The 25,654-nt window shown below is 54.9% G+C and overlaps 10 protein-coding genes across 10 annotated transcripts; 6 read left to right on the forward strand and 4 right to left on the reverse strand.

The window, feature by feature from the left end:
- Positions 1-60: 60 nt before the first annotated feature.
- On the reverse strand, positions 61-1,440 carry CC84DRAFT_1074571 (cytochrome P450; the record flags this gene model as incomplete). Its single annotated transcript, XM_018173700.1, has 2 exons — positions 61-172; positions 227-1,440. Coding segments are annotated over 2 exons (1,326 nt in total), but the record flags the coding sequence as incomplete, so codon positions are not given.
- Positions 1,441-2,505: 1,065 nt separating this feature from the next.
- On the forward strand, positions 2,506-3,870 carry CC84DRAFT_1220264 (MFS general substrate transporter; the record flags this gene model as incomplete). Its single annotated transcript, XM_018183151.1, has 1 exon — positions 2,506-3,870. One exon carries the CDS (start codon positions 2,506-2,508, stop codon positions 3,868-3,870), a length of 1,365 nt encoding a protein of 454 aa, XP_018032251.1.
- A 673-nt stretch (positions 3,871-4,543) lies between these two features.
- Positions 4,544-5,001, forward strand: CC84DRAFT_1220265 (uncharacterized protein; the record flags this gene model as incomplete). The annotated part of the gene is made up of 2 exons (XM_018183152.1): positions 4,544-4,739; positions 4,784-5,001. 2 exons carry the CDS (start codon positions 4,544-4,546, stop codon positions 4,999-5,001), a joined length of 414 nt encoding a protein of 137 aa, XP_018032252.1.
- Positions 5,002-5,674: 673 nt separating this feature from the next.
- CC84DRAFT_1178869 (uncharacterized protein) lies at positions 5,675-6,253 on the forward strand (the record flags this gene model as incomplete). The annotated part of the gene is made up of 1 exon (XM_018180369.1): positions 5,675-6,253. The coding sequence occupies one exon, from the start codon at positions 5,675-5,677 to the stop codon at positions 6,251-6,253; it is 579 nt and encodes a 192-aa protein (XP_018032253.1).
- Positions 6,254-6,277: 24 nt separating this feature from the next.
- CC84DRAFT_1167080 (Thioesterase/thiol ester dehydrase-isomerase) lies at positions 6,278-7,631 on the reverse strand. Its single transcript, XM_018179115.1, has 3 exons — positions 7,042-7,631; positions 6,477-6,994; positions 6,278-6,430 (listed from the first exon to the last, which is right to left on the reverse strand). The coding sequence occupies exons 1-3, from the start codon at positions 7,556-7,558 to the stop codon at positions 6,380-6,382; spliced, it is 1,086 nt and encodes a 361-aa protein (XP_018032254.1). The 5' UTR covers positions 7,559-7,631; the 3' UTR covers positions 6,278-6,379.
- Positions 7,632-7,675: 44 nt separating this feature from the next.
- On the forward strand, positions 7,676-14,208 carry CC84DRAFT_1208064 (acetyl-CoA synthetase-like protein). The gene is made up of 4 exons (XM_018182139.1): positions 7,676-8,108; positions 8,178-10,715; positions 10,762-12,792; positions 12,852-14,208. Exons 1-4 carry the CDS (start codon positions 8,026-8,028, stop codon positions 13,927-13,929), a joined length of 5,730 nt encoding a protein of 1,909 aa, XP_018032255.1. The 5' UTR covers positions 7,676-8,025; the 3' UTR covers positions 13,930-14,208.
- A 1,109-nt stretch (positions 14,209-15,317) lies between these two features.
- CC84DRAFT_1178872 (uncharacterized protein) lies at positions 15,318-16,614 on the forward strand (the record flags this gene model as incomplete). Its single annotated transcript, XM_018180370.1, has 3 exons — positions 15,318-15,320; positions 15,354-15,578; positions 15,664-16,614. 3 exons carry the CDS (start codon positions 15,318-15,320, stop codon positions 16,612-16,614), a joined length of 1,179 nt encoding a protein of 392 aa, XP_018032256.1.
- A 500-nt stretch (positions 16,615-17,114) lies between these two features.
- CC84DRAFT_1220269 (uncharacterized protein) lies at positions 17,115-21,337 on the forward strand (the record flags this gene model as incomplete). Its single annotated transcript, XM_018183153.1, has 2 exons — positions 17,115-18,913; positions 19,909-21,337. 2 exons carry the CDS (start codon positions 17,115-17,117, stop codon positions 21,335-21,337), a joined length of 3,228 nt encoding a protein of 1,075 aa, XP_018032257.1.
- An 825-nt stretch (positions 21,338-22,162) lies between these two features.
- CC84DRAFT_1208067 (uncharacterized protein) lies at positions 22,163-22,933 on the reverse strand (the record flags this gene model as incomplete). Its single annotated transcript, XM_018182140.1, has 2 exons — positions 22,163-22,489; positions 22,598-22,933. 2 exons carry the CDS (start codon positions 22,931-22,933, stop codon positions 22,163-22,165), a joined length of 663 nt encoding a protein of 220 aa, XP_018032258.1.
- A 712-nt stretch (positions 22,934-23,645) lies between these two features.
- On the reverse strand, positions 23,646-25,601 carry CC84DRAFT_1125805 (alpha/beta-hydrolase). The gene is made up of 3 exons (XM_018175729.1): positions 24,788-25,601; positions 24,571-24,735; positions 23,646-24,520 (listed from the first exon to the last, which is right to left on the reverse strand). The coding sequence occupies exons 1-3, from the start codon at positions 25,321-25,323 to the stop codon at positions 23,701-23,703; spliced, it is 1,521 nt and encodes a 506-aa protein (XP_018032259.1). The 5' UTR covers positions 25,324-25,601; the 3' UTR covers positions 23,646-23,700.
- Positions 25,602-25,654: the final 53 nt, after the last annotated feature.

Here is a 25,654-nt window from a genome sequence, read left to right on the forward strand (position 1 = left end):
CAATGGAATTCTCTTGTCATTTTTTGCTGGTAGCATTAAAGAACCGCCTGTCTTCGCATCCACAACTTCCAATGTGTGCACGCAGAGGGCCACAAACCCAAGGATCTCGTTTTGTGCAAAGTGTCGACCAGGACAAATTATACTGCCGCCGCCGAAGCCCCGGTATGCTGCGCTCGGCACGCCCTTGGGGAGCGCGGTCGCTGTGCTTTCAGTAGCAGACGATGACGATGAGAACTGCTCGGTAGAGGTAGTAGCCGACATGAAGCGTGAGGGGTTGAATTCGCCAGCATCAGGGCCCCAAACTGCTCTCAGCGCATGAATGACGCCAGAGGCAATCTGCACCATGGCCCCTTTACGCAAGAGATATGGACGGTGTCCCGGCGCTGACACGGTGTGTGTGTGTACCACAAGACGCACAGAAGATAGATTGGCCACTGAGCGGATCGTCTCGCGGTAGGTGGAAACTAACAAAGGACATGTCGCCTTCAACTGCGCTACGCTGATAACTTTCTCCCTTGGGCTACCTGGATTGCTACGCGGGCAAATTACTGCTTTGCTAGTCTCTTCCCGGATCCTGGCCAGGAGCTCCGGCCGAGAGAATATGTTGGCCAGTACCCAGAATGTCGTTGGGACTGCGTTGCCTACGATACCAAAGAGCAGGATGAGTTCGGCGTGGCCAGCCATTTTATGTGAGAGTCCATGCTTGAGATTGATCTGAACGCGCTTCTGAATCATTGCTGAAGCGGCGCGGTAGTGTTCCTTGGCTACGAAGTCTTGAAGCGCGGCGTTGATGGCTTCGCGTGCGAGGTAAGGTTTCCGCGCCGTGAGAGAAGGGAATATATTTGCCATTACAGCAGTCATTCCGCTTTCCCACGTCCAGAAGTCGTGCACCAAGGACGGCGTCAAGGCGAAGGGATTCTGCGGCCCGTAGATGGCGAACGCATTCGCAACAGTAAAGATCCGCTTCACGAACTCCATGAGGGAGATCTCTACGCCCGCCGGGCTCGACACAAACACATCCAGTAGCGTCGCAAACTGCTGCAGCTGCGCCGTACTCATCTCGTTCAGGCTCGGCCCTGGACTCAGTTCCCCAGCCACCATGCTCCCCGCCTCGTGCATCAGTCCTTCGTGGGGCCCATGCTCCCCGTTGATGTTCCACCGAATGATTTCCATCGTCGGTTCATCTAGATCGACCAGCCGCTTCGTGACTTCCAGGATCATGCCGTAGAAACTGGTATTCTTGCTGGCTTTCTGTATCGTGCCTGCCAGGGCGGGATCAGTCACTACGATGGTCCGGCCAGTCAGCGTGAGCAGAGTGTAGATCGGGTACTGAGTTGCAGCGTTGACGCGTGCAAAGTAGGAGGCTCCGTGCCAGAACATGCCGATGACGTGGCCCAGGAAGGGGAGGTAGAGGTGGGGGATTAAGGGTGGTTCATCTGGATCTTGGAGCGCGGCCAGGAAGGCTTCGGTGTCGAGAAGGACGGTGGTGAGGGCATAGGCGAGGAGAAAGGGAGGTAGTGAGGGCGAGGGAAGGAGAGATTTGGACAAGAGCAGCGTGGCGATGTGGAGTGTCCATGGAATTTGGGCTGCACGGAGACGCGAGAGGGTCGATTGTGGCATTTTTGATGTTTTTTGTTGCCAAATCGCTGCTGTGGGTCTGCTGAAGGGATGTCTTGGCTGGGGCTATATGAAGAAGTCGATGAAGGTGCCATCGGTGAGTAGTGGGGTAGGAGGACCCCTGATTGCGACTTGAATCCAATTAGCCGGCCAGGGACCCTATCTGGACACTGATGAACATCATAACACGAGAACGTAGGCTCTAGAGGCTTCGCCCCTCCGTGTCGAGTTTATAGAGCAATGGATGATGTCATGTTAGAGCTACATTTGGTACGTTTGAGCCTGAGGCGCAGCACTTTGAGTGTTCAGCTAAGATTCGAAGCTATTATAATACCTGAAAGTAAGACTTTTCCTGTAGGCTCACTCCAAAGGCCCCAAGCTGAATCGAGAAGACTATCGCTCGCACCTCCTAATGCGATAGATGTATGTTCGCCTAGGAGACGCTCGCCTGGGTGTGTGACAGCTAATGATTTCGCGATGGCATTGCATCCTGTTCCAAACTCAAAGCCTTGTGGCTCTGAATCATTCTCTCGCTTGTGATCAACGGCGGTACAATATTGTATAAGATACGTAGAGTCTCACCGTAGCCTGAGTCAGCCCAGCTCTGAACTAAGCAAAATGCGACTCAAACCCGCCGTATCGCTGATTCGTGTTGCAAAAGGTCACCCACAATGACTTGTGCTGCAAATTCAAAAGAACAAGTCAAGGGAAAGTGCCGTCCTTGCCGTGTCCATTTGGGGTAGGTTCAGCCCTCCGCGCGCTTAGCCGGCGATCAAAGGGCGCGCACTAGCCCGCCAGATGTTTGGTGCATCCTCTTGATAACCTACATAATGCAACGAGTGCCTCTCGGTCAAGAATTGACCAGCATAGCGACTCTCTTGTCTCAGGATGTCCTCCACAACAACCGAGGAGCGCATTGAGCTCACCGAGCTTGCCACTACAGACCGAGCATCGCTCACCGCGTACGGAACCGACGCTGCCCAGAATCCAGATGAAGTTCCAGAAGATGCAGCATACTCTACCACCGCTATTCCCGATGGTGGCTACGGCTGGATGGTCGTGTTCTGCTGCTCCATCACTGCATTCTGGAGCAACGGAGTCATCAATTGTTGGGGTGTTCTACAAGCGGCGCTCCTCGACTCGTCCCTTCGCTCGGTCCCAACGTCGACCGTCTCGTTCGTCGGCTCACTAGGCCTTTGCCTCAGCGCAGGCCTTGGAATCTTCGTTGTCCAGTTCATGCGCTGGGCCGGAAGCCGTCGCACTTCAATGGCCGGCGTGTGCTTGATGAGCGCGAGCTTGATCAGCAGCAGCTTCTGTACTGCAGAGGTTGGGGCGCTCTTCGGCACTATGGGCATCCTCGCGGGCGTAGGCATGAGCATGGTGTATACGGTTTCCAATGGACTGCCCGTGCAGTACTTTTCCGGTCATCTAGGTCTCGCGAATGGCATTGTCAAGCTGGGCGGTGGTATCGGCGGCTGTGTTCTCGCCGTGGCGATTGAAGCAATGTACCGCCGCGTGGGCATTGCGTGGACGTTCCGGATCCAAGGCCTTGTGACCCTTGCGACTGGCCTGCCGGCGGCTTACATGCAGAAAGATCGCGTTCGACTGCGCAGTGTTCCGTTGGTGGACACGTCAATGTTTCGATCCGTTCCGTTCGTGACCGTCTTCTTCGCGGGCGCGATCGGATCCTTCGCACTGTTTGTCCCGCCCTACTTCCTACCATTGTTCGCCCAAAGCATCAATCTGAGCTCGAGCACCGGTGCCGGCCTGGTAGCTGCCTTCAACGCATGCAACGCCGTAGGAAGATTCGCCGCAGGGCCTTTGTGCGATAAAATCGGGCCCGTCAACATGTTTCTGATCACGATGATACTCAATGCCGTCTCCATGCTGGCGATTTGGCCCGTGTCCGATACGCTTGCGCCGCTTGCTGTCTTTGCAGCACTCAATGGTGCAGCCAATGGTTCCTTCTTCACAACTCTACCAACTGTTGTCGCAAGCATGTTTGGTCCAGGTCGGGCTGCCGTAGCAATGTCAATGGCCGTCGCCGGATGGAGTGGTGGATACTTAATGGGATCACCCATCGCGGGCTATCTTTTACAGGCCGCCGGTGGTAAACAGCAAGGCGGACAGGGCCTGGGTGTCGAAGTCTATCGACCTGCTATCTTCTACGCCGGCGGAGTAGCGACTGCCTCCTCGTTATTCGTGCTGTTCGCAAGGTTCAAGATGGCGAAGAAGGTGGTAGAGAAGGTCTAAGAAGTATTGGGAGCGTCCACAGCGCTGGAGTTGGATGTCTTCGGAAACATTTCAGCTGAACAGTGCTTGTACCAACTCCAAACAATAAAACCTTCACGGCAATGGACAGCATCAATACAGTCAATGCCTTATCCACGTGTTGCAGCAAAATCCTTGCTAAATTCTGACGCAACGAAGAGAGGAGCACCTAGAGAGCTGGTATATCTACCGTGGAGACTTGATTGCCTACTTAGGCTGCAGACAACTCAGAGCGACTACAAGAGCAGTATGATAGTTTGGGTGCGAGACCTCTGTCCCTGATGAGTTTATGTTCTGGTTGCAGGATACAAACTCATGAATTTGTCTCTACGGATAATGAAATGCTATCGCTCTGCTCTCCAGATGTGTACATCCTCTATTGCCACTTCTGGAGGACTCAGTCACGATAAGGCTCACTCACACTACCTTCACTGCGTGCTCTGATTTTCCTAGGGATTCCAGGGTGCCAATGCCGAGTCATTTCGGCAGCAGTGTCTCGACTCACGAATGTATCCACATACATAACGGTTCACGTTCTGCCCTGAATTCTGCTCTCCATTAGAATAGCCGCTGCCACAAAACCCAAGATCACCAACTCCATCATCAACTATCTACACCCTAACGCGCGGGTTCTACAAGCTTCTGCACCAACACAATGCCCAAGGTCCGCCTCACCAAGAAGCGCAGACCCAGCAACGCAATCGAGACCGATGGTACCGCCATCGCAAAAGCACAGTTCCACATCTCTCTATCTACGAACGAAATGACGCAGATCCAGCTAGATCTGACCAGTGCCGCAGACAATAAGGCTTTCCTGAAAGCCCTGACTGAACAGATGGACAACATAATCCGTATGCACTCTCCACCGACGTGGCTCGTCTCTAATAAGGACCAGAATACGCGCAGCCGTTAGACAAACCCGCACTGACAGATCTTTATATCGTATTGGAGCTAGACGGTAAGAAGGACGGGGAACGCTGCTGGCGAATGAAGATATCGGGCGATGGAGATTACAAGAAGGTTGATCCCGCTGTGGAGGGTGCAGTGGGCCCTCTGGAGGCGCTGGAGATGCTGGTGCGGAACCTGGAGAAGAAGCAACAGGAATCTGTGTGAGACTAGAATCTCAAGGCGTGAAGTTAGATTACCTTGGGACGATGGCTGTGTTGGTTGTCGAATGTACTGTACATCAGTCCAAGCTGGGAGCTGTGACCATGGTTTTGTTGTTGTTGTTTAACTCTGCGACAGCGGTGATGCTTTGTCCCCATAGTCTGCCATGACTATGTCACCTTTGCATTCTGTCCAGTTGCCGTCTGAGTGCCTCTTTAATGCACAGTAAGAGGCTACCTGGCTTAAGGTATTGACTAAGATATGGACGTTCAAGGGTGAGTGTATGCAACTATCAACTGACTCAACCCTCAGTGCGTCACATGCTCTCCGCAGAGGTTGACGCAGCATAGGCCACACATCGACATAGCGCGACTCAGCACGACTAGTTCTTGCCACAGCACGCACGTTACCCTCAATACCCTCTTGGCGCGAATGCCTCTCGGCATCGAACATGAAGATCGCCGCGAAGTCTCATTGTCAACGCACCGCGCCAAAGCCGCCACAGCCATCGCAACCCCCAACCACCCTTTGTCCATCGCAGCGAACAAAGCACGCCTCCAATTCGCACTCGGCCCCTTGACTTATTTTGCTGCCATCGCTCCACCGCCATGCATTCCCACGCCAATCCATCCTCATGAGCATCATCCGCAAAACCTCGATAACCGTCACCCACACCAACATGCCCTGCCCCGACCCGCTCATCTGGGACGTCCGCTACACAGTCAAGAGCCCCAGCATGCAGACCCCAGAGTGGCATCCCACGGCATGGCACCGCACGCCGCTGCAGCGGCTCAAGTTCCTGCAGGCGGGAAAGCAGAAGACGGATGCCAAAGGCGCTGCGGCCAAGGCGCTGAGCAGGGAGGTCGATGATTGGCTGTATTTGATCCGCGAGACGGACAATGTTGGACGTAAGACCCTCTGGTATACACATTTACATACGAAAAGGAGTAGTAGTAGTACTCAATTTCTCAATCGAATGTTGATCTCCCTTGTAGGCGCCGCAAAGGTACACTTCACCGACAAAGGCGGCTTCCGGGGCTTCAGACTGCAGGCTGTGAAGCGGGGTGGGCAGTGGGAAGCTACGGTTTGGCCGGGGCATGAGGAATTAGGGTGGCCGGAGGGCAAGGTTGCTCGGGCGAAGAAGCTAGAGACGTGTTTGAAGGAGTTGCAGGTGATGATTCGGGATAAGTGGTGTGCCAGGGCTGGAAGCAGGGGCACTGTGGTTGCGATGGACAAGCTGATGGGGACCTATGGATAGTGGGCTTGGCTTGAATTGAATTGAATGGAATTGAATTGGAACGACATGAATTGAAGTGAAGTCTATGAGGTGCAAAAGTATACTGCGGAACGCGTCTAGAGAAGGACAAGGGGGTGTGCGGCGGGCTCAGAGCTTGCTTTTCGCGGTGTCGGTGTCTTGACGTAACCGCACGACGCCCTGGACCTGTCAGCATGGTTTGCAATTGGATCTTCTCGGTAGGTACCTCCTGCACGCAGGTAGCGATAAGTCGCCCATCCTTGGTGAACAACTTCTGGAACACAAGACCCCGGCCATCTCCGCTCCACGGCGTCTCCATCTCGGTAAACATCCACTCATCGGCGCGGAAATTTCTCGGGTCGTGGAAGTAGATGGTGTGGTCCAAGCTGACCATCATGCCGATCTCCTGCTTGGGTTCCTTGGGCTCCTCACGCTCGCCGTTCTTCCACTTGCGTATCCGCTCGAGGTCGTGCGAGTCGAGGAACTTGACGCGCTTGAGGTCCTCGTCTTCCATGGCGAGGAGCTTCTTCAAGACGTCCTCGTCTATGCTGCTCTTGCTCTTGGTCTTGCGCACTGCGGCGTAGCGCCAGAGCTTGTGGACACGGGCGATGGTGCCGATGAAGTAGCTGTCGGACATGTAGGCGAGGGCGGCGAGGTGGGCTTCGTGGCCGCCGGCGGGGGAGATGGTGCCGCGGGCCTTGATCCACTGCCGGGTCTTCTTGGTGTGCGGGTGCGGCGAGTCGTCTGTCAGCGGTCAGCGACGCATGGGCAATGAGGGCGTAGGGACGCACTGTTCAGGATCTCGATCCGCTGGCTCTGGAAGGGGCCCGTCGCAGCACCGCCATAGTCCAGGTCGTCCTTGCCCTCGACGGGGGCGGGCACGGGGGGCATCTCGACGGCATGCTCGAGCACCTTGTCGCCCGCGCTGTGCTGGCGCACGAAGCTGATGGTGGTGGTGAAGATGACCTTGCCCCGCTGCCGCGCCTGCACCGTGCGGGTCGCGAAGCTCTTGCCCGAGCGGACTCGCTCCACGTGGTAGATGATGGGGATCTCCGAGTTGCCCGCGAGGACAAAGTAGCAGTGCATCGAGTGGACGGTGAACTCGGGCTCGACCGTCTTCTGGGCGGCGCTCAGCGTCTGGGCAATGGCGGCCCCGCCGTAGATGCCTCGCGCGCCCGGGGGGTGCCATAGCGGACGCCTGTTGGTGAACAGGTCGGGGTCGATGTCGGACAGCTGCGTGAGCTCGAGCGTGTTCTCAATGGCCGACTGGGCGGGGTCAATGGGCGGCGGGCGGATGAGGGTCGACATGGCGGGCGGCGTGGGTGGCGGGCGCCTGGGGAGCGGGAGCACCGTCGGGGGACATGCTGCCCTGATATGTTATGCCTGGCGCGACATGTTCGGTGCTCAGCTCCCGCAGCCGAGGCACACGGCGGGCTGTCACGAGACTGGCAGCTAGCACCAAAGAGGCGCGCCCTCGCACTGAAACTCGGCCAAGCGCTGCGTCATAGCCACCCGCCGCCGCCGTCTGTCCTGCACCGTCCCTGAGACGCTTCGCGCGTTGGACTGCCATTATCCGCCGGCGCATGTGCGCGCAGCATCCATTCACTCCCCGCCCGCCGACGCCCACCCCCGTGCCCGTCACCTCACGTCCCGCTGCACGCCGGCCCCTTCCCTGGTCTGGCCTGCGCGCAACCCTCGCCGCGCCTTGATATGTCGTGGCGCGCCACCTGGACGCCCATGCCCACCAGTCTGCGCCGCCCCCAGCAATTGTAACCATGGCCGAGTCCAATGCCGAGCTGCAGGCGAAGCTGCGGGCGCTCGACCACGAGCTGGAGGAGGGCGACATCACGCAAAAAGGGTCCGTGGGCCCCGCTGTTGCTGCCAATGCCCCTCGTGTCGCACCGCGACGGGACTAACGCCTCGACAGATACGAAAAGCGGAGGACCCTCCTCCTGTCGCAGTACATCGGCGCTGATCAGCAGGAGCAGCTGCAAGGCCAGCTCCGCCTCGCCAACCCCTCCGAGGATTCTGGCTCGCGCTCCGCATCGCTCGCCGCCCTCTCAGGCCCTCCGCAGCCGCCCACGCTCGAACTGCCCCAGGACGAGACGCCCTACAGTGCTCCACCCCGCAACAATGGCAACGGCGGGAGTCCCCAATACATGGCATACCCGCCGAGCCAGGTCGGGCGCTTCCAGCAGAAGCAGCTGGGTCTGCGCACCAGTTCCCTGGAGAGACGGGCGTCCTACGGCAGCGAGACCTTCATCCCGCGCCCTGGGACCCCCGAGACCTACCCGTACTCTCGCGACGGCACCATGGTCGGGTCCAACTTTGCCTTCAACCCGGATACCCAGGGTGGCTTCGATGCCGGCTACGGCTCGCCCGGAGCCGACATCAGTCGCCAGAGCACGATGCTGGATGCACACCAGGGCTACTTCTCCGACTTTACCGGCCAGCAGATGGACGACAATCGCGATTCGTACGGCGGCCCGAACCGCTACTCGTCTGGGGATGCTTTCTCCCCCACCGCTGCCATCCCCCCGCCCATGATGACCCAGGGTGACCTCCCAGGAGGCGTCATTGAAAGCATGCTTCCGCTCGAGCCGCGCGATCTTCCCTTTGATGTGTACGACCCGCACAATCCCAACATCCTCATGTCCAAGTTCGACAACATCGGTGCAGTCTTGCGACACCGAGGCCGCGTGCAGCCACGCCAGCCCGCTTTTTGGGTGCTGGATTCCAAGGGCAAAGAGACGGCATCCATAACTTGGGAAAAGGTGGCGAGCCGAGCTGAGAAAGTCGCAAAGGTCATACGAGACAAGAGCAACCTCTACCGTGGAGACCGCGTCGCGCTGGTGTATCGCGATACAGAGATTATCGAGTTCGCTGTAGCGTTGCTGGGATGCTTCATTGCAGGCGTTGTCGCAGTCCCCATCAATAGCGTGGACGACTACCAGAAACTCAACCTTCTCTTAACCACAACCCAGGCGCATCTCGCTCTCACCACCGACAACAACTTGAAGGCCTTCCACCGTGACATCAGCCAGAATCGCCTGAAATGGCCAAGCGGGGTCGAATGGTGGAAGACGAACGAGTTCGGAAGCTACCATCCCAAGAAACACGACGACACACCTCCACTGCAGGTTCCCGAGGTGGCGTACATCGAATTCTCGCGTGCCCCGACTGGTGACTTGCGCGGGGTCGTGCTCAGCCACCGCACCATCATGCACCAGATGGCATGCATCAGCGCCATCATCACTACAATTCCCACGGGCGTCGGCAGCTCAGACACTTTCAACACGAGCTTACGAGACAAGAATGGGAACTTCATCGCAAGTCCTCCAAGATCGTCACCCACCGAGGTCATCCTGAGTTATCTGGACCCGCGCGAAAGTGCTGGCATGATTCTTGGTGTGTTGTACGCCGTCTACGGCGGACACACTACAGTGTGGATGGAAGCGCAAACAGTGGAGACACCAGGGTTGTATGCGCATCTTATCACAAAGTACAAGACTACCATCATGGTAGCCGACTATCCTGGGTTGAAGCGTGCTGCATACAACTACCAGACGGACCCCATGGCGACACGCAATTTCAAGAAGAATTTGGACCCCAACTTTTCTTCAGTGAAGCTGTGTCTGATAGACACACTGACCGTTGACACAGAGTTCCATGAGATCCTAGGAGACCGTTGGCTGCGGCCGATGAGGAACCCTAGAGCAAACGAGCTGATAGCCCCTATGTTGTGCTTGCCCGAGCATGGTGGCATGATAGTCTCTGTAAGAGACTGGCTAGGCGGTGAAGAACGCATGGGCTGCCCCTTGAGCATGGAAGAGGAAGAACAAATTGACGAGGAAGAAAAGGCCGAGGACACACCAGTCAATGGATACTCCAGTCTGATTGGCGGTGGCATCACCAAAAAGACGAACCAGAAGAAGAGTCGCACAGAGCTGACAGAGATCCTGCTAGACAAGGAAGCACTGAAGATGAACGAGATAGTCGTTGTGGCAATGGGCGAAGAAGCCCGAAAACGAGCGAACGAACCGGGCACCATGAAGGTGGGCGCTTTTGGGTATCCCATACCCGATGCCACACTCGCTGTTGTCGATCCTGAAACCAGTCTCCTATGTTCGCCATATACTGTTGGTGAAATTTGGATAGATTCGCCATCATTATCTGGAGGCTTCTGGCAGTTACAGAAGCACACCGAAACCATCTTTCACGCACGGCCATACCGCTTCGTCGAGGGTAGCCCAACTCCTCAGCTTTTAGAGTTGGAGTTCCTCCGTACAGGGTTGCTGGGCTGCATTGTAGAGGGCAAGATCTTTGTGTTGGGACTGTATGAAGATCGCATACGACAGCGCGTTGAATGGGTTGAGCATGGCGTATTTGAAGCTGAGCATCGCTATTTCTTTGTGCAGCATCTGGTCACGAGCATTATGAAGACGGTGCCAAAGATATATGACTGGTAAGCCGTGCTTGTTTTATTCTACGCTGTTGCTGACTTGATGTAGTTCTGCATTCGATGCTCATGTCAATGGGGAATACCTTCCTATTATTGTGGTAGAGACGCAAGCCGCGTCAACCGCACCTACGAATCCGGGAGGCCCGCCACGGCAACTGGACATTCCGTTTCTCGATTCCTTGTCAGAAAGATGCATGGAGGTACTCTACCAGGAGCATCACCTCCGCGTCTACTGCGTCATGATCACAGCGCCCAACACACTGCCGCGTGTGATCAAGAATGGCCGGCGAGAAATTGGCAACATGCTTTGCCGCAAAGAATTCGACAACGGCTCGTTGCCCTGCGTGCATGTCAAGTTTGGCGTGGAGAGAGCTGTTCAGAACATTGCACTCGGAGATGATCCTGCCGGCGGAATCTGGTCACCACAAGCCTCGATGGCGCGGCAGAACTACCTTTTGCTGCAGGACAAGCAGTATTCTGGCGTCGACCACCGCGAAGTAGTCATCGATGATCGCACCTCAACACCGCTCAATCAATTCTCGAATATTCACGATCTGATGCAGTGGCGTGTATCACGGCAGACTGAAGAGCTCGCCTACTGCACCATTGACGGTAGAGGCAAAGAAGGAAAGGGCGTCAACTGGAAGAAGTTTGACCAGAAAGTGGCTGCGGTCGCAGTATATATGAAGAACAAGGTCAAAATCACAGCCGGCGACCACGTACTTCTCATGTACACGCACTCGGAAGAGTTCGTCTTTGCCGTTCACGCCTGTTTCGTCCTAGGCGCAATCGCGATACCGATGGCACCAATCGATCAGAATCGGTTGAATGAAGATGCTCCAGCGCTCCTCCACATCATATCCGACTTCAAAGTCAAGGCAATCCTCGTCAACACAGACGTGGATCACCTACTCAAGATCAAGCAGGTATCGCAACACCTGAAGCAGTCGGCTGTCATTCTGAAAGTGAATCTCCCAAACATCTACAACACCACAAAGCCTACCAAGCAGTCGAGTGGTTGTCGCGATCTTGGCTTGACAATCAAGCCAGCCTGGGTCCAGTCAGGGTATCCGGTACTGATATGGACGTTCTGGACTCCTGATCAGAGGCGGATAGCGGTCCAGCTTGGGCACAGCACCATCATGGCGTTGGGGAAGATCCAGAAAGAGACTTGTCAAATGACTAGCACGCGGCCTGTTTTGGGCTGCGTCCGTAGTACGATAGGGCTCGGCTTCATCCATACGTGCGTCATGGGTATTTTCCTGGCAGCCCCGACATACCTTGTCTCGCCCGTGGACTTTGCACAGAACCCCAACATCCTGTTCCAAACGCTTTCGCGGTACAAGATCAAGGATGCGTATGCAACAAGCCAAATGCTTGACCATGCCATGGCACACGGTGCTGGCAAAACCATGGCCATGCACGAGCTAAAGAATCTGATGATCGCCACTGATACCAGACCCCGCGTCGACGTTTATCAACGCGTGCGGATGCATTTTGCCTCAGCGAGTCTCGACAGAACAGCCATCAACACAGTCTACTCGCATGTCCTCAACCCGATGATCGCATCGCGCTCATACATGTGCATTGAGCCTATCGAATTACATCTCGAACTGAATGCGCTCCGTCGGGGTCTCATCATGCCCGTCGACCCTGATACAGAACCACACGCGCTCTTCGTCCAGGACTCGGGTATGGTGCCCGTCAGCACGCAGATCTCCATTGTGAATCCAGAAACCAACATGTTGTCTCTCGTCGGCGAATATGGCGAGATCTGGGTGCAGTCGGATGCGAACGCGCATAGCTTTTACGGGTCTAAAGAGCGGCTTGATGCCGAGAGATTCAACGGTAGGACAGTGGACGGAGATCCGAACGTGAGGTATGTCCGGACGGGTGATTTGGGTTTCTTACATAATGTCACGCGCCCCATCGGACCTGGTGGCGCTCCGGTCGACATGCAAGTCTTGTTCGTCCTTGGCAGTATCGGGGATACGTTTGAGGTCAATGGATTAAACCACTTTTCGATGGACATTGAGTCGTCCGTGGAGCGGTGCCACCGAAATATCGTGCCTGGAGGCTGGTAAGTGCTCGCTACCCCAGCAAAACGGTCGCTCAATGATGCTAACGATTCCTTTTCAGTGCCGTATTCCAAGCCGGCGGTCTCGTCGTCGTAGTTGTCGAGATCTTTCGCCGCAACTTCCTGGCCTCCATGGTGCCGGTCATTGTCAACGCCATCCTCAATGAGCACCAACTCGTCATCGACATCGTTGCCTTTGTCATCAAAGGCGACTTCCACCGCTCACGTCTCGGCGAGAAGCAACGCGGCAAGATCCTCGCAGGATGGGTCACGCGCAAGATGCGTACCATTGCGCAATACAGCATTCGAGACGGCGGCATGGACAACATCTACGAGGGCGCCGAGCCACAGGGCCGCCCCAGCACTAGCACTTTCCGGCATAGTACCAGTGGCGGGCCCGGCAGCATGAAGGGTAGCATGCGGGCAAGCAGCACACTGGGCATGACTACTGCGATGAACAACCTGCAGCTGCAGACAGTGGGCGGCAGCATGATACAAGAACTCCCCTCACAACCGCAACCTCGCCTGATGAGCCTGGGCGCCCCTCTCCCGCAGGGTGTATCCGAGATGCCTGGGGAGCGGTATCCAGAAAGCATCCCCGAGCTGGGGACAGGCAGCATCTCCGAGTTGCGCGCAGACGACACGCCGACCGAGCAGAAGCAGCCCCAGTTCCTGCCGCATCTGCAGGACGGCGGCGGCCCAGCACACTACTCCCCCGTCGATGCAACGGGCGTCTTCGACTCGCCTAGCGAGCAGTACGGGCCTGGCTTCGACGCAACCAAAGGCCAGTACGGCGCGTCCGGGCTCTCTACCGTGCCTCTCCCGAGCGTCCTGCGCCCAGGCCCGCCCGCCGAACAACCGCCCCAGCCCCAGTACGCCAACAAACCGTACCTTAACTACCAGGAGCAGCAGCCGTACCAGCAGCCGCAAAACCACAGCGTAGACGACGGCAGGAGCTCGAACTGGCCGTTGGGCGGCGACGAGCACGAGGAGACGCAGCAGCAGAGGGGCGGTCTGCGCGTCGCGAATGCGAGTCGCGACTCCACGGACAGCGAGGCGGAGACGGAGTGGCGGCAGGACGCGGCCATGATGATGAATTTTGCAGGGTCGGGACCCGGGTCGATAGGGAGGTTAAACTAGGTTATGATTGTACGGGTTGGTGAATGATAAAGTCATAGTTATGTTTACGGCATGTCGTCCAGGCAAGGGGCTTACAACATTGCATAATGCGTTTGGATTGCTTTGTGTGAAAGCGAGTAGCCTCTGTGCTCATGATGTGGCCCTCGCTCGAGTTATGTCGTGCAGAAGGGTCATTTGGGCAGCGGCACAAGCGTCAGCAACGGTGCATGTGGACGTTGTGTGTGTAGGCTAGGATTTGTAGGATCGGTCGCAACAACTCATTTCGAGGCTTCCTAAGCGAGTTGGGCGCACGTGTGCTGGTGCTCATCGGAAAGCGTGGTGTTGACCCGTGTTCCAGAAGCATTCGCTGTTCCACTGAAATGCAATGACCCTGGGAGAGATCATATCGGATAAACAGGGCTCTTAGCTGATAGATAAGTCGGCGCGTATTTCCGTTCTAGACCTGTGTGGCGTACCCTCGCCATGGAACAGGCACAAGCACATGCATTCCTCTGTGGGAGTTGAGAGGTACGATAGGTATGCATCCGTGTACAAGAAAGACGGCGCCGCAGTTCAGGGCCAATGAAAGAGCCAGCTGGACAGCAGAATGGGACCTAACTCGCACAGTAGACCAATCAAAGTGCCTACTACTGACCGATGGCGTGTTTCTCGTGCGCAAACAGCTACAGCAACAGTTGTACCGTTCATCGAAGGTAGAGCACTACAGACTCGTCAGCCAAACCCATTGGAGGCTCAACGGCACTGCTTTCCGAGAAATTATCACAATTCGAGTGTCAGTTTGCCGCTGTTTCCTTTAAAAAGCAAGCCTTTCCAACGTGGCGGAATAAACGAAATATGTGGGGGCTGTCAGAATGACTTGGGTTCATGCGTTCGTGCCCAGAACAGCGAGCGTTTCAAACGTATTGGTTACTGAAAGTTTCTGGTCGGTGGGATCCGAGGTGTTGGGGCTAACCTTGATGAGGTTGACAAGACGGGAGAGAGCGCTGTGGGCTTCATCCTCGGTGCGGGTCGCATATCCATGTGTTGTGGTTCGCACGTGTCAAATTCATGCCGAGCGCTTGTATGCATCGTGAAGTCAAGGTGGATGAGCAGGGGTGCCGAATCGGATATATGAAACGATAGTGACCTCCAGCGGAGTCTTGACAGGTAGTGGCAGGCACGGATGGATGCGAGGCTATGGTGTTGAGCGCCTGATAGCGGTGATGGAGCGAGCTACGAGACGCATGTAGAAGAGCGTGATAGTCGACTGAGAATCTCACCTTGGTCTGGTCCGCTGGCCTTGGGTCGTACTTGGAAGTCTGAGGATGTTCGGCGAGCGCATGATATTTGATCTTGGGGCCCAGCGCCCAGTGTGGCTGATGTCCGTATGGGTGCCCACGATTCCCAAGATGGTCTGACACTTGGACCCAGCTCCATTTCTTCAGACGTACGGTCCGAGTGTCGAGGACGATGATGGCGCGATATTTGCCGGTCTTCGCCTGGCGCCTGAGGCTGGTAAAGGTGAACATGGCCAGATGCATGCTCAGCATTGTGTGCCCTGCATGAACGCTGGACTAAGCTTCACATTGCACAAGCGAGATCCCTCACGAAGCTACTATGCGAGAAACTCAGATGCGAGATTTGCCAGGTATCTCGGCTGCAGGCTGGTGGTGAGCCTGTGGAGGCTCTCAGGCCAGGTCCTGGTGTTATTCCTCCGTGAGCTGCGATAAGCGCCAGGCTTTAAGCTTATCGTAGCGGCGGGAGCATTTGATAGGCGGGATATTGTTAGGTCAGCCGCGCTGGCTGCACAGTGGGCGGCGCTGGAGGAGATTGCAGCAGGCAGCGCGGCTTGGTTCTTCCGTACTGTGCTTGGCGCGGCGTGAGCGTGGCACTGTGATGATCGGAGCCGGGGATTTGTGTCGCTTAGCAGGCTGTTTCCGGACGGTGGTGTGCCGGAGGAGCGGGTTGGGGGACGTCATTTGCGGCATGTTTCAGATGCGACGAGTTCTCGCGAGCTGGTGGAGAGAGGTGGTGCAGAGGAGTGCTGGTGCAGCGCGGGCGCCTGCCTCGCGGGCGCCGTCCAGCGAGGAAGGCGCGGCCAGCAGAGGGAAGGAGCTGCTCAGCAGCTCAGCTGGGGGCGATGGGCAGGCCATCGCTCCCGTGCGTTGCAAGGCCGGTCCGGAGTGCGTCGAAACGGCCACACAGCTGGCCACGGCCAGCGCAGGTACAGGTACAGGCATCGGCTGCGCTGTTCAACTGCCACCGCCAGGCCGCGCTACGGCATCGGCAGGGGGCGCTGCCAGGGGCCGCGGTGGCGTAGGAGCCTCGATAGCGTGCGGTTGGCTGGGCTGGGAGAGCCCCGTTTCATGCGTTTCGTTCCACCGGGCCAGGCCGCCGAGTCATTGGCTGCCGGCCACGCCGCTGGGCCCAGCTATTATGCGCCCTCATCCTGTCCTTGACCGCGACTGCGTGCGGACTGCTACACGGAGGTTTTTTCCTTCACACATTCGTTTCTTGGGGCCCAACGGCTGTTCACTCGTTTTGACAACGTGCCGTCGTGTGCTTTTGGTCTCTCTTTACTGGCTTTTGCGACTTGGAAACAACCCGACCCTGTTTGAGCACCACTTCGTTCCTCGATATCTCGCGACCCGCATCTTCTCGCCTGGGAAAGCACACCACCTGGACCGGTCCGACATTCATTCATAGACTCGACAGCCATTCGCAACTCGCTGGCCCATCTGCCCGCCCTCGACATTCACTTCAGTCCTTCACCGACATTGTGCCGTGCACAATACATCTTCACTTCACTTGAGTCCGCCTTGGTACAACCTTTACCCCGCGCCACGCTATTCAAACATTCGCTCCTATCAGTACCATTGTCATGCATTGTAGGTGACGACACAACAGCTTTGCCTTCTCCGCATTGTGTACATTCCTCGTTGCTCCGATAAATATTGGCGCCTCCTCAGCCCACGCGCGGAGTATCCCCTTCAAGACCTTTTTGCATTCCAAGATAGCACCCGGCCGTGCTTTACAAAAACATCCTTCACCGCATCGCGCAATTAGAGCACCATCGACTGGACCTTCGACCAAGAAGCGGGCGTCTTGGCCTGAAGAAATACCTGCGCTACCGAGATTCGCCAACGAGGCCAACCACGAGCACACTCCCTGGCGCATTACTTTCTGAAACACAGAAGAATCTACACATGTCTCCCCACCTCTTCCCCCGGAGGGCAGAGCTCCCGACTCCTGACACCAAACTCAAGCGCGGCCACCTCCTCCATGGCTGGGATGCGCAAGGCTACGACGCGCTGAAGTTCTCATGGGGCCTCAATGGTGTAGAGCAAGATGGTAACTTCCTCTGGGTCCACACCTTCGTTGTCATTCTGGGTGTGTGCGTCGTTGGCTTGCTAGTGCTGCGATTTTCAAACATGTTCTACAAGCACGCGCGGCATTTGACCGTCATGAGCAACCCAGAAAGACAAGAGTACTGGAAACACAACAGGTCGCGATGGTGGCCATGGCTAAATCGACATGTCCTCATGGCGCCTCTGCACAAGAAGAAGCACAACGCCACCTTTCAAATCTCCGCGGCCATCGACAACGGCACCCTTCCCGGCCGCTGGCACTTTGCGATGATTGTCGTCTATGCCGCGCTGAACGTCGCTTGGTGTTTATGCCTGGACTGGAGCAAGGAGCGCGCGTCTGTCGTCGCTGCTCTTCGAGGTCGTTCTGGAACCCTTGCGGCGCTCAACCTCATCCCAACTGTCCTCTTCGCTCTCCGCAACAACCCCCTCATCTCCATCCTCCAGGTCTCGTACGATGACTTCAATCTGTTCCATCGCTGGGCTGCCCGCATCACCATCATTGAGGCCATCGTGCATACTGCATGCTGGCTGAGCAATACGCTTGAGGGCGACGGCGCTGCCGCCGTCGCCGCCGGTCTACGTGACGAGCAATCCTACACCTATGGCATGGTCGCGACCTGTGCTTTTATCTTCCTCGGCATCCAGGCCTGGTCGCCTTTCCGACACGCCTTCTACGAGACATTTTTGGGCATTCATCGCATCATGGTCCTGATATCCTTTGTTGGCCTGTACGAGCATCTTGTCAGGCACGGCCTACCCCAAGTTCCTTGGATGTACATCATCTTCGCTTTCTACATCTTCGAGTGGGTAGCTCGTCTCACGTGGGCAATCTACTACAACTTCGGACAGAAAGGCTGCCGAGTGACTGTTGAGGCTATGCCTGGAGAGGCTTGCCGAGTTACCATCAAGCTGGCACGTGAGTGGACTCCCAAGCCTGGCTGCAATGTGCACCTGTACATTCCCCGAATTATGGGACCTCACTCGCATCCCTTCTCCGTCGCCTGGGCGTACCCGCCATCGCCATCGTCCAAAGAGCACAAGGAACGCTCCCTCTCGCAGCTCGAGGGTGGTCTCTCACCCAGCTCTCCTCACGCCATCCAACGTACAAGGCAGATCAGCTTGATCTGCCGCGCGCGTACCGGCTTCACCCGCACAATCTACGAAAAGGCATGCGAGCAGCCCAATAAATCCTTTGATGCATGGGGTTTCATTGAGGGCCCTTATGGCGGGCACCACAGCCTTGATTCCTACGGCACGTGCCTTCTGATTGCTGGCGGTGTCGGCATCACCCACCAGGTTATGTACATCAAGCACCTCCTCGCTGGTGCACATGCAGGCACCACAGCCACGCGCCGCATTTTGCTTGTGTGGTCGATACCCGATTCCGAGAGCCTGGAGTGGATTCGCCCGTGGATGGACGAGATCCTACGCATGCCCAGCCGCAAGAAGCACCTGCGCATCAAGCTGTTCATCACGAAGCCCAAGGGCCGCATCGAGTCCGGCAGCTCGGAGAGCGTAAAACTGTTCGCTGGGCGACCGAATTGGAAGACGCTGATCGCGGAAGAGATGACGCATCGCGAGGGCGCTATGGCAGTTACGTGCTGCGGGAGTGGTGGATTGTCCGACACTGTCAGGGCGTCAGTGAGGCCTTTTACGACAGAGGGATGCGTTGACTACATCGAAGAAGCATTCTCCTACTAGATCACCATGCACGACGCATTCCACGAAGCATCGAAGCGTACAAGTTTCTTTTGGTTGACTACTTTGCACTACTAGCCTAGCATCTGCATTTGCATGCGCGTCACTCCGGCGTCGCCGTCCCCGTCCCTCAACATTACCCCTACTCATCCTATCTACACCGCGTCGTTCTCTTATTCCGTCTGTCCTTTCCACGAGCTTCACTTCTTGTATGATAACTTTTCCAGCTACCAGGTTTATTGCATGAGCATGAAGCAGCGTCGGCGTTGTTTTGATAATGGAGAGATGGTAGCTAGATAGCCTGGGCTAGTGTATATACAACCCTTGATCTGAACTGTTGCATTGCATTCAACCTGTGAACTTGTTCATTTCTATCGTTTGCTCTGACAAATCTTGACATAAGTGTGTACCGGAACAAGACCAGTCCGCTGAGAAGCCGGAGAAAGGGGTCGGAACGTACATCATGAGAGCAGATCATGAGACAAACGGACATAGGCGGCTACAATCCCAGTAAAACGCCGACACAAGAGCACGAAGCGCTTCGACAAAGACTCACTTCACTCATGTCTTGGGAGTACACAATGGTGGCTGCATTTGGCTAGCCTCCGAGGCTGGTCACCATTTGTCAGCGATCTTTGTCTAACGAGCTTCCGCGGAAGCGGCAACACCATCACAGTCTGTAGTCAGCCCTAGGGCCAAACTACAGGTTGCTGTCCGTCTGCATAGTCCTCCCTCAGATCACCTTTTTCGAATATTTCTGAGCCATGGCGGATAGTTCAAAGACTCCAAGAAAGGTCTGTATGGTTCTTTTTAGTCAGCTCTCATTATACATCTGCTAAGACTTCACGAATGCGTAGTCCTGTGACTTCTGCTATCAGCGGAGAATGAAGTGCGACAGGTTGAAGCCTCGCTGCTCACACTGTATCACTTACAGGGCGGATTGCACCTACAAGGCACCAAGTCGGAAGTCTGGCCAGAAGCGACAGCAACTCGCCGAAGGTAACAACCGAGATCGATTGCGGCACCTAGAAACTTTAGTGGAGCAGCTGAATGAGCGTGTGAGAATCGCTGAACAGCACAATAAGACCCAAGCTCCAACCCAAGTACAGCAGCGCGAAGAGACCCAAATTGGCATCACGTCGCTGTCAATAACAACGGCAAGCGACGGCTCCAGTAGGTACAAGGAAAATTCGGGCAATCTAGCAACAGAATTTACCAATGGCATACTTATATTGTCTGGGCCTACTGTGAGCGGGGACACAAATAACAGTCAAAAGAAGCCGCTGTCAATGCCGCTCCCACCTCGAGAGCATGTCCTGCCTATTGTCCAACGCTTCCTCGAGAAGTCCAATACAGCACTACCGCTGTTCCACGCAGACACTCTTCTGCGCATGGTTCATCGCTTCTACATGTTTCCTTCTACACAACAGGATCCAGTAGAATGGGCCGCAATCAACGTAAACTTGGCTCTTGCATATCGATATGGCCTAGTCGGGAGTGACAATACCCACTTGTCAGTTGAGTATCTCAACAGAGCGGAGTCAGTGCTATCGAATATTGTCCTGGGGGATACTCAGCTGCTCAACATTCAAGTTCTTATAGGGATGGTACTCCTCCTTCAAGCCACGCCAGATCTCACGCAGCCACTTATCATGATTGCTACAACCATGCGTCTCGCACACAAGATTCGCCTCCATGATCGCGCCGCCTCTGCACATTTGGAAACAGCCATCGCGAGACAGCGCGCAAATGTCTTCTGGATAGCATACGTCCTCGACAAGGACCTCAGCATGCGCTCAAAACAACCGTCAATTCAGCTAGATGACGACATTGACCTCGACTTACCCTCCTTCAGAATCGCTGATCATCGGATCAGGAACACATGTATCGATGACGCCAGCGCGATTCCAGGCGCTATCACTACCATGGACGGGACGGTCGAGATGAATTACTTCCTGACTCGCATTCAGCTAGCTGTTATCGAAGGAGGCGTGTACGATTATTTATACTCCACGCGTTCTCAGAAACGCAGCGCCGAGGAGCGTGCTCACGCGCTAGAGAGCGTCTCTTGTGCCCTTGAAGCATGGAAGGCAACCATCCCGTTCGAGTTTAGTGCTTGCATGGCCCCAGATACGGTCTCTCCAGACGTGCTCCCGCTACTTGGGGTGTTATATTCGACTAGTCTGGCATGCACAACTCTCCTCAACCAAGCAAATGCCTGGAATGGCCAGTGGATAGACTGTATGCGTAAGTACGCGATCCCAGCACTGCCATCGCGATGGGAGGCAGTAGTGGAAGAGGCACGAGATGTGGCCGTTCTGCTCGGGTCTTTGCCCACACCGGATCGATGGTACTTTTGGTAAGGCGGTCCGTGCAGCTGTGTGTTAGCCTACATCCCCGCTCGATCACGCTAATCGGCAGAAATAGGACGACGGGCTGCACTCATATGACGGCCATGATGCTCTTGACATTTAACGGGCTCCAAAACCCTCTTGGCGATGAGCTGTTGTCTGATGACAAGTTGGTAGAAAATGGCTTAAAAATGCTGGATCGAATGCTGGAGGAGACTCAACACGAAGTGGTACGCTCATTTCGCTATGCCTGCGGGAGTCTGCACGATGCCTCTAAGCGGAGGCGCGCTGAAGCATCTTTCATAGCAAGTAGTATAGATCTTTCTGCGTATCTTGCAGGATCCTGATATATCTTGCACAGTGGTGACTGAGAAAGAGTCCAGATAATTGGGGCGGAGACTGTTCCCGGAACACAATCGAGTGAAAACATACGGTTGAATAATGAAGTACGGACTTGTAGTTAGGTACAACAATAAGACTTTGGAAACCCATTATAACACGACACTGCGAATGCTAGAGCTATTCGTATACTTTGAACTGACTAACTTAGGTTCCGCGGAAGGCCTCCGAACACCGTGCAACATGTGAGATCATGTTATTCCTGGAACACCATGCCTGGCACTCATAAATTCTTGTTTGTAATCATGTCTCCAGCGGAGGTAAATTTGCGGAGGTAAACTTTAGCTTATGGAATATCTCTTTCAGTGAAGACGCGTGCAGATAACCCATTCTCCGCGCAATGAGCATCATCGCCGAGCTCTATCCTGGAGACAAATACTTCAAGTCATTTATTAAGCCATGGCACTTTATCCACAAATCTCGCCCTTCCGGCCAGAGCTACATAAAAATGGTGTCGTGTTCATCACAGGAGGAGGTACTGGGTTTGTATATCCTCAAGTAATTTTTCTGTGGTAACCATCGCTTTGCTGACTGATGTTTTTTTCTCAGAATGGGTAAAGCTACTGCTCTTGCCTTTGCCCAGGCCGGTACCAAAATAATCGCTTTTTTCGGGCCTCGCCTTGACAAGCTGCGGCCCGCCGCTAAAGAGATCCGGGGGAAGTTTGCGTGGGTTAATTGGGATGTGGACGCGTCGAAGGGTCGTGCGGATGAGATCAAGGGATCGTCAATTTTAACTGTCGGACTGCATGGTGTTCCATTGTAGTACTATCTTCGGATAGCTCTAAAACGAACAGTTTGGGAACTCAAGGGTTCCACTTGTAACCGGCCCCACTCTCATCAATCGTTCCTGGACCCTCCCACAAAGGGACTCACACACCTCGCACTGGTCTTCCCACAGTCACTCGCAACCCCATAATCACAGCAATCGCCAGACGAGGCGCACTGAAATGCGTGTGTAGCAAACCGACTGCTAGAACCCTTGGTCTGAACTGCCCAGTAGTTGTGGTCTTTCGGGTTGTAGCAATTGCCACAGTATACGCCAGCCTTAATACCCTTAAGACAGGTACAGCCGGTGTAAGTGCATGCGCGCTTCTCGAGTGGAACGCCGACGGCTTGCTCCGGAGAGCTTAGTGCTTCGGCGCCAGCGGTGGGTGATGCGGCGGCCAAAGAGGCGAAAACGGCTAGATTGAGAAGGTTGAGAATATGCATTTGTGTTGTGAGGTGACGTGTTGCAATTTTGTGCAGTAAAGAAGCAACAAAGTATGGCTGTGATTGTGCAAGTATCAAAGTAGTCGGGCTTGGGATTGCTATCTTTTGATGTTGAATACAATCATCTTTATACAAACCTGGACCAAGAATACTCTACAGTCTATCCTGCGTGTGAGTATGTGAACGCGAGAAATGCGAATCTTTGCGTTATTGAATGGGTCTTCATCCTGTTGTTCCCCACAATTAATCTATGTTGTCAGCAGCGGCTGGGCTGCCCAGGCGAGGCTTCGTAACAATTTCCAATGGTGCAAAATTACCCTCGTGCCCAGACTAGCCATATGAATCAGATTCTATACAATCAAATAATTCACTCTCTCGTTGAGTACAACAACCTACGTGTGACTGCAGCAGGACCAGTGCAGACATTGCAAGGGCAGCTCAGGAACTGCAGGAAGGATACGAGGTTTACGAGATCACCAATAAACCTCGCCAAGTTTTTCTCCACAATCTAGGCAAGTGCAAAATTCAGCTGGTAGCCTTGCTCGCCGAATGCATCTTGTCGGATTATTGGGGATCTCAGCATCACCTGAGCTTTGAGAACACAAATTGCCGACGCAAAGCAACATTGACGAGAAATCGATGGAAGCAGAACTGTATCTACGCGAATGTTCTTGTAGGAAATAAGAATTCTAAGCACTCAGGTGTCCTGCATGTGAAGAAGGTGTAAGCCAAAAGATTGATCATTTACGAGAGGCCAGTAGTGATGGTCAGCAACCAGCATCAAAGAGGTTGCCCTTGGCAAATACTGCCTTTGCGGTCCCATTCCCCAACTTGACCAACGTCTCCGCGTTTGGGTCATACTTTGGCCACCCATACTTCACTAGTCCGTTTACAGGATCCTTAGCGAAGGCTATCCAGGCATCTTGGTAGTATTTGCTCGTTGCCTTCTCCAGCTCAGTGTCTGGGCCCCGAAGGTCACTGGTCCCAAATACCATCGGTATATCAGCACTGTGGTATGCGCCTAGCCAGTTAAATGGATTGAGATTCGGCCACTGGCCAAAGTATCGTATGCGCCATACGTGAACACCCTTGTTTTTGCGAGCCAACGCGCCATTGGCGGTGGAGCACGTGCCGAAGCTCTTGGTAAAGGCATCAATGGCAGCTTGGCCGCCTGGAGGGCCATCAGGTGTGTATGCGAGGAGGGAAGAGCCTTCGGCATTATTGCTGCTGTAGACCGTGGGAAGCTGTGCGAATAACCCGCGTTGCTGGCGATCAGTGTAGTTTGAGAAGATGACTTCGTCGTCGGCGGTCGGGCCGAAGGATAGTGATCGCCCATTGTTGAGCGTAGCATTATACTTGTTGTAAATGCTGATGATGTCCGTTGCGGGTTTGGATTGCACACATGAGAAAACTTTGTCTTTGGAAGCAGCGGTATTACAGCCTAGCTGAGAGGCAACGTAGGTGAAGTTGCTGCCCGTAGGGTCAAAGGTGTACGATGAGGTGCCGACGGTTCCAGACTGCGCGATAAAGCCTCTTACGAGGGGATCAAACGGATAAGCATAGGTGTATGCATCCACGGACATGGATCTTCAATATGCAGTTAGCATTCATCGCTTAAAGAAGACAGGTTTGCTTACCCTGCGGATTGTCCAAATAGTGTCATCTTCCCAGCATCACCTCCAAATGCGTGGATGTTCTCGTACACCCATTCCACGGCCTTCCGCTGGTCTAGCAATCCTGGATTCATGTTATGGCCATCGAGGGCTGCAGCCTTGGGAAATCCAAAGATGTTCAGACGGTAGCTAGTACGCACGTCAGATGGTGCTCAGTGAGAGTTTGCTCGCCAACACTTACTTGATCGCGACCACGATGACATTCTGATCCCTCACGATTCTGTCGCCGTACTTGTACTGCGACGCTGCTCCGCCTGAAGTAAATCCACCGCCATGCACCCATATCATAACCGGCAGCTTGTCACCCTCTTTGCTTCTAAGGGGAGCCCATACGTTCAATGTCAGGCAGTCTTCGCTCGTAGACTGGCCTGGCGATAGTAGGAATCCAGTCAAGTACTCCGAGTATACAGTCTTAGCCCCGGAGCTGTACTGTATGCACGAAGGCCCGAACCAAGTTCCGTTGATGATCTCATCTCGAGGCTTCGCAGAGACTGGTGGCCTGAAGCGTAAATTCCCAACAGGTGGCTCTGCGTATGGGATATTGCCAAAGAAGCGGACCTGGGCCTCGTTTGGGAAGATGGCACCCTGCACGGAGAAGAGGTTCGTCTTGACCTTGAGATTGTCGCTGTGCGATGTATGCCGTTCGACTACAGGCGATCCATACACAGATTGAGCAAGCAAGGAACAAGTAACGATGAGCGTTTGAATTAACCACATTGTCCCGATTGGAGCTGCAGACGTGCGAGTACACCCCCAATTCACCGTTACAAAGCCATCTCTTATACTATGACAAAGGGACCCGCGTCGAGGGTGAAGGTTCTCCCTCGCGGACACCTAGGTCACCACCATTCGAGCAAATTGCAGGCTACGAACGCCCGGGAGGAAAAAGACTCTTCCTGAGGGAACAATTCTTGAAGCTTCATGTCGATCATCTTCGGGGAATCACTCATCGCGGGGCTCCGCAAAGGGACGAGCGTCCCCAGTTGGGACTGGATGCGGGGAAGAAGCGATTGAGGAACCTCGGGATAGTTTTACCGACGTCAACAGG

Source organism: Paraphaeosphaeria sporulosa, assembly GCF_001642045.1.
Source record: "Paraphaeosphaeria sporulosa strain AP3s5-JAC2a unplaced genomic scaffold CC84scaffold_9, whole genome shotgun sequence".
Lineage (NCBI taxonomy): Eukaryota > Fungi > Ascomycota > Dothideomycetes > Pleosporales > Didymosphaeriaceae > Paraphaeosphaeria > Paraphaeosphaeria sporulosa.

Bases quoted from the DNA above. Each gene is read 5' to 3' on its own strand.
- CC84DRAFT_1167080 (XM_018179115.1), bottom strand. From the start codon at position 7,558: ATGTCGACCCTCATCCGCCCGCCGCCCATTGACCCCGCCCAGTCGGCC. The intron at 6,995-7,041 runs GTGCGTCCCTAC...GACCGCTGACAG, and splicing joins GCGGATCGAGATCCTGAACA to ACGACTCGCCGCACCCGCAC. The intron at 6,431-6,476 runs GTACCTACCGAG...TGACAGGTCCAG, and splicing joins TCGCTACCTGCGTGCAGGAG to GGCGTCGTGCGGTTACGTCA.
- CC84DRAFT_1208064 (XM_018182139.1), top strand. From the start codon at position 8,026: ATGGCCGAGTCCAATGCCGAGCTGCAGGCGAAGCTGCGGGCGCTCGAC. The intron at 8,109-8,177 runs GTCCGTGGGCCC...ACGCCTCGACAG, and splicing joins GGCGACATCACGCAAAAAGG to ATACGAAAAGCGGAGGACCC. The intron at 10,716-10,761 runs GTAAGCCGTGCT...GACTTGATGTAG, and splicing joins GTGCCAAAGATATATGACTG to TTCTGCATTCGATGCTCATG.
- CC84DRAFT_1125805 (XM_018175729.1), bottom strand. From the start codon at position 25,323: ATGTGGTTAATTCAAACGCTCATCGTTACTTGTTCCTTGCTTGCTCAA. The intron at 24,736-24,787 runs GTAAGTGTTGGC...CGTGCGTACTAG, and splicing joins GTCATCGTGGTCGCGATCAA to CTACCGTCTGAACATCTTTG. The intron at 24,521-24,570 runs GTAAGCAAACCT...TGCATATTGAAG, and splicing joins CTATTTGGACAATCCGCAGG to ATCCATGTCCGTGGATGCAT.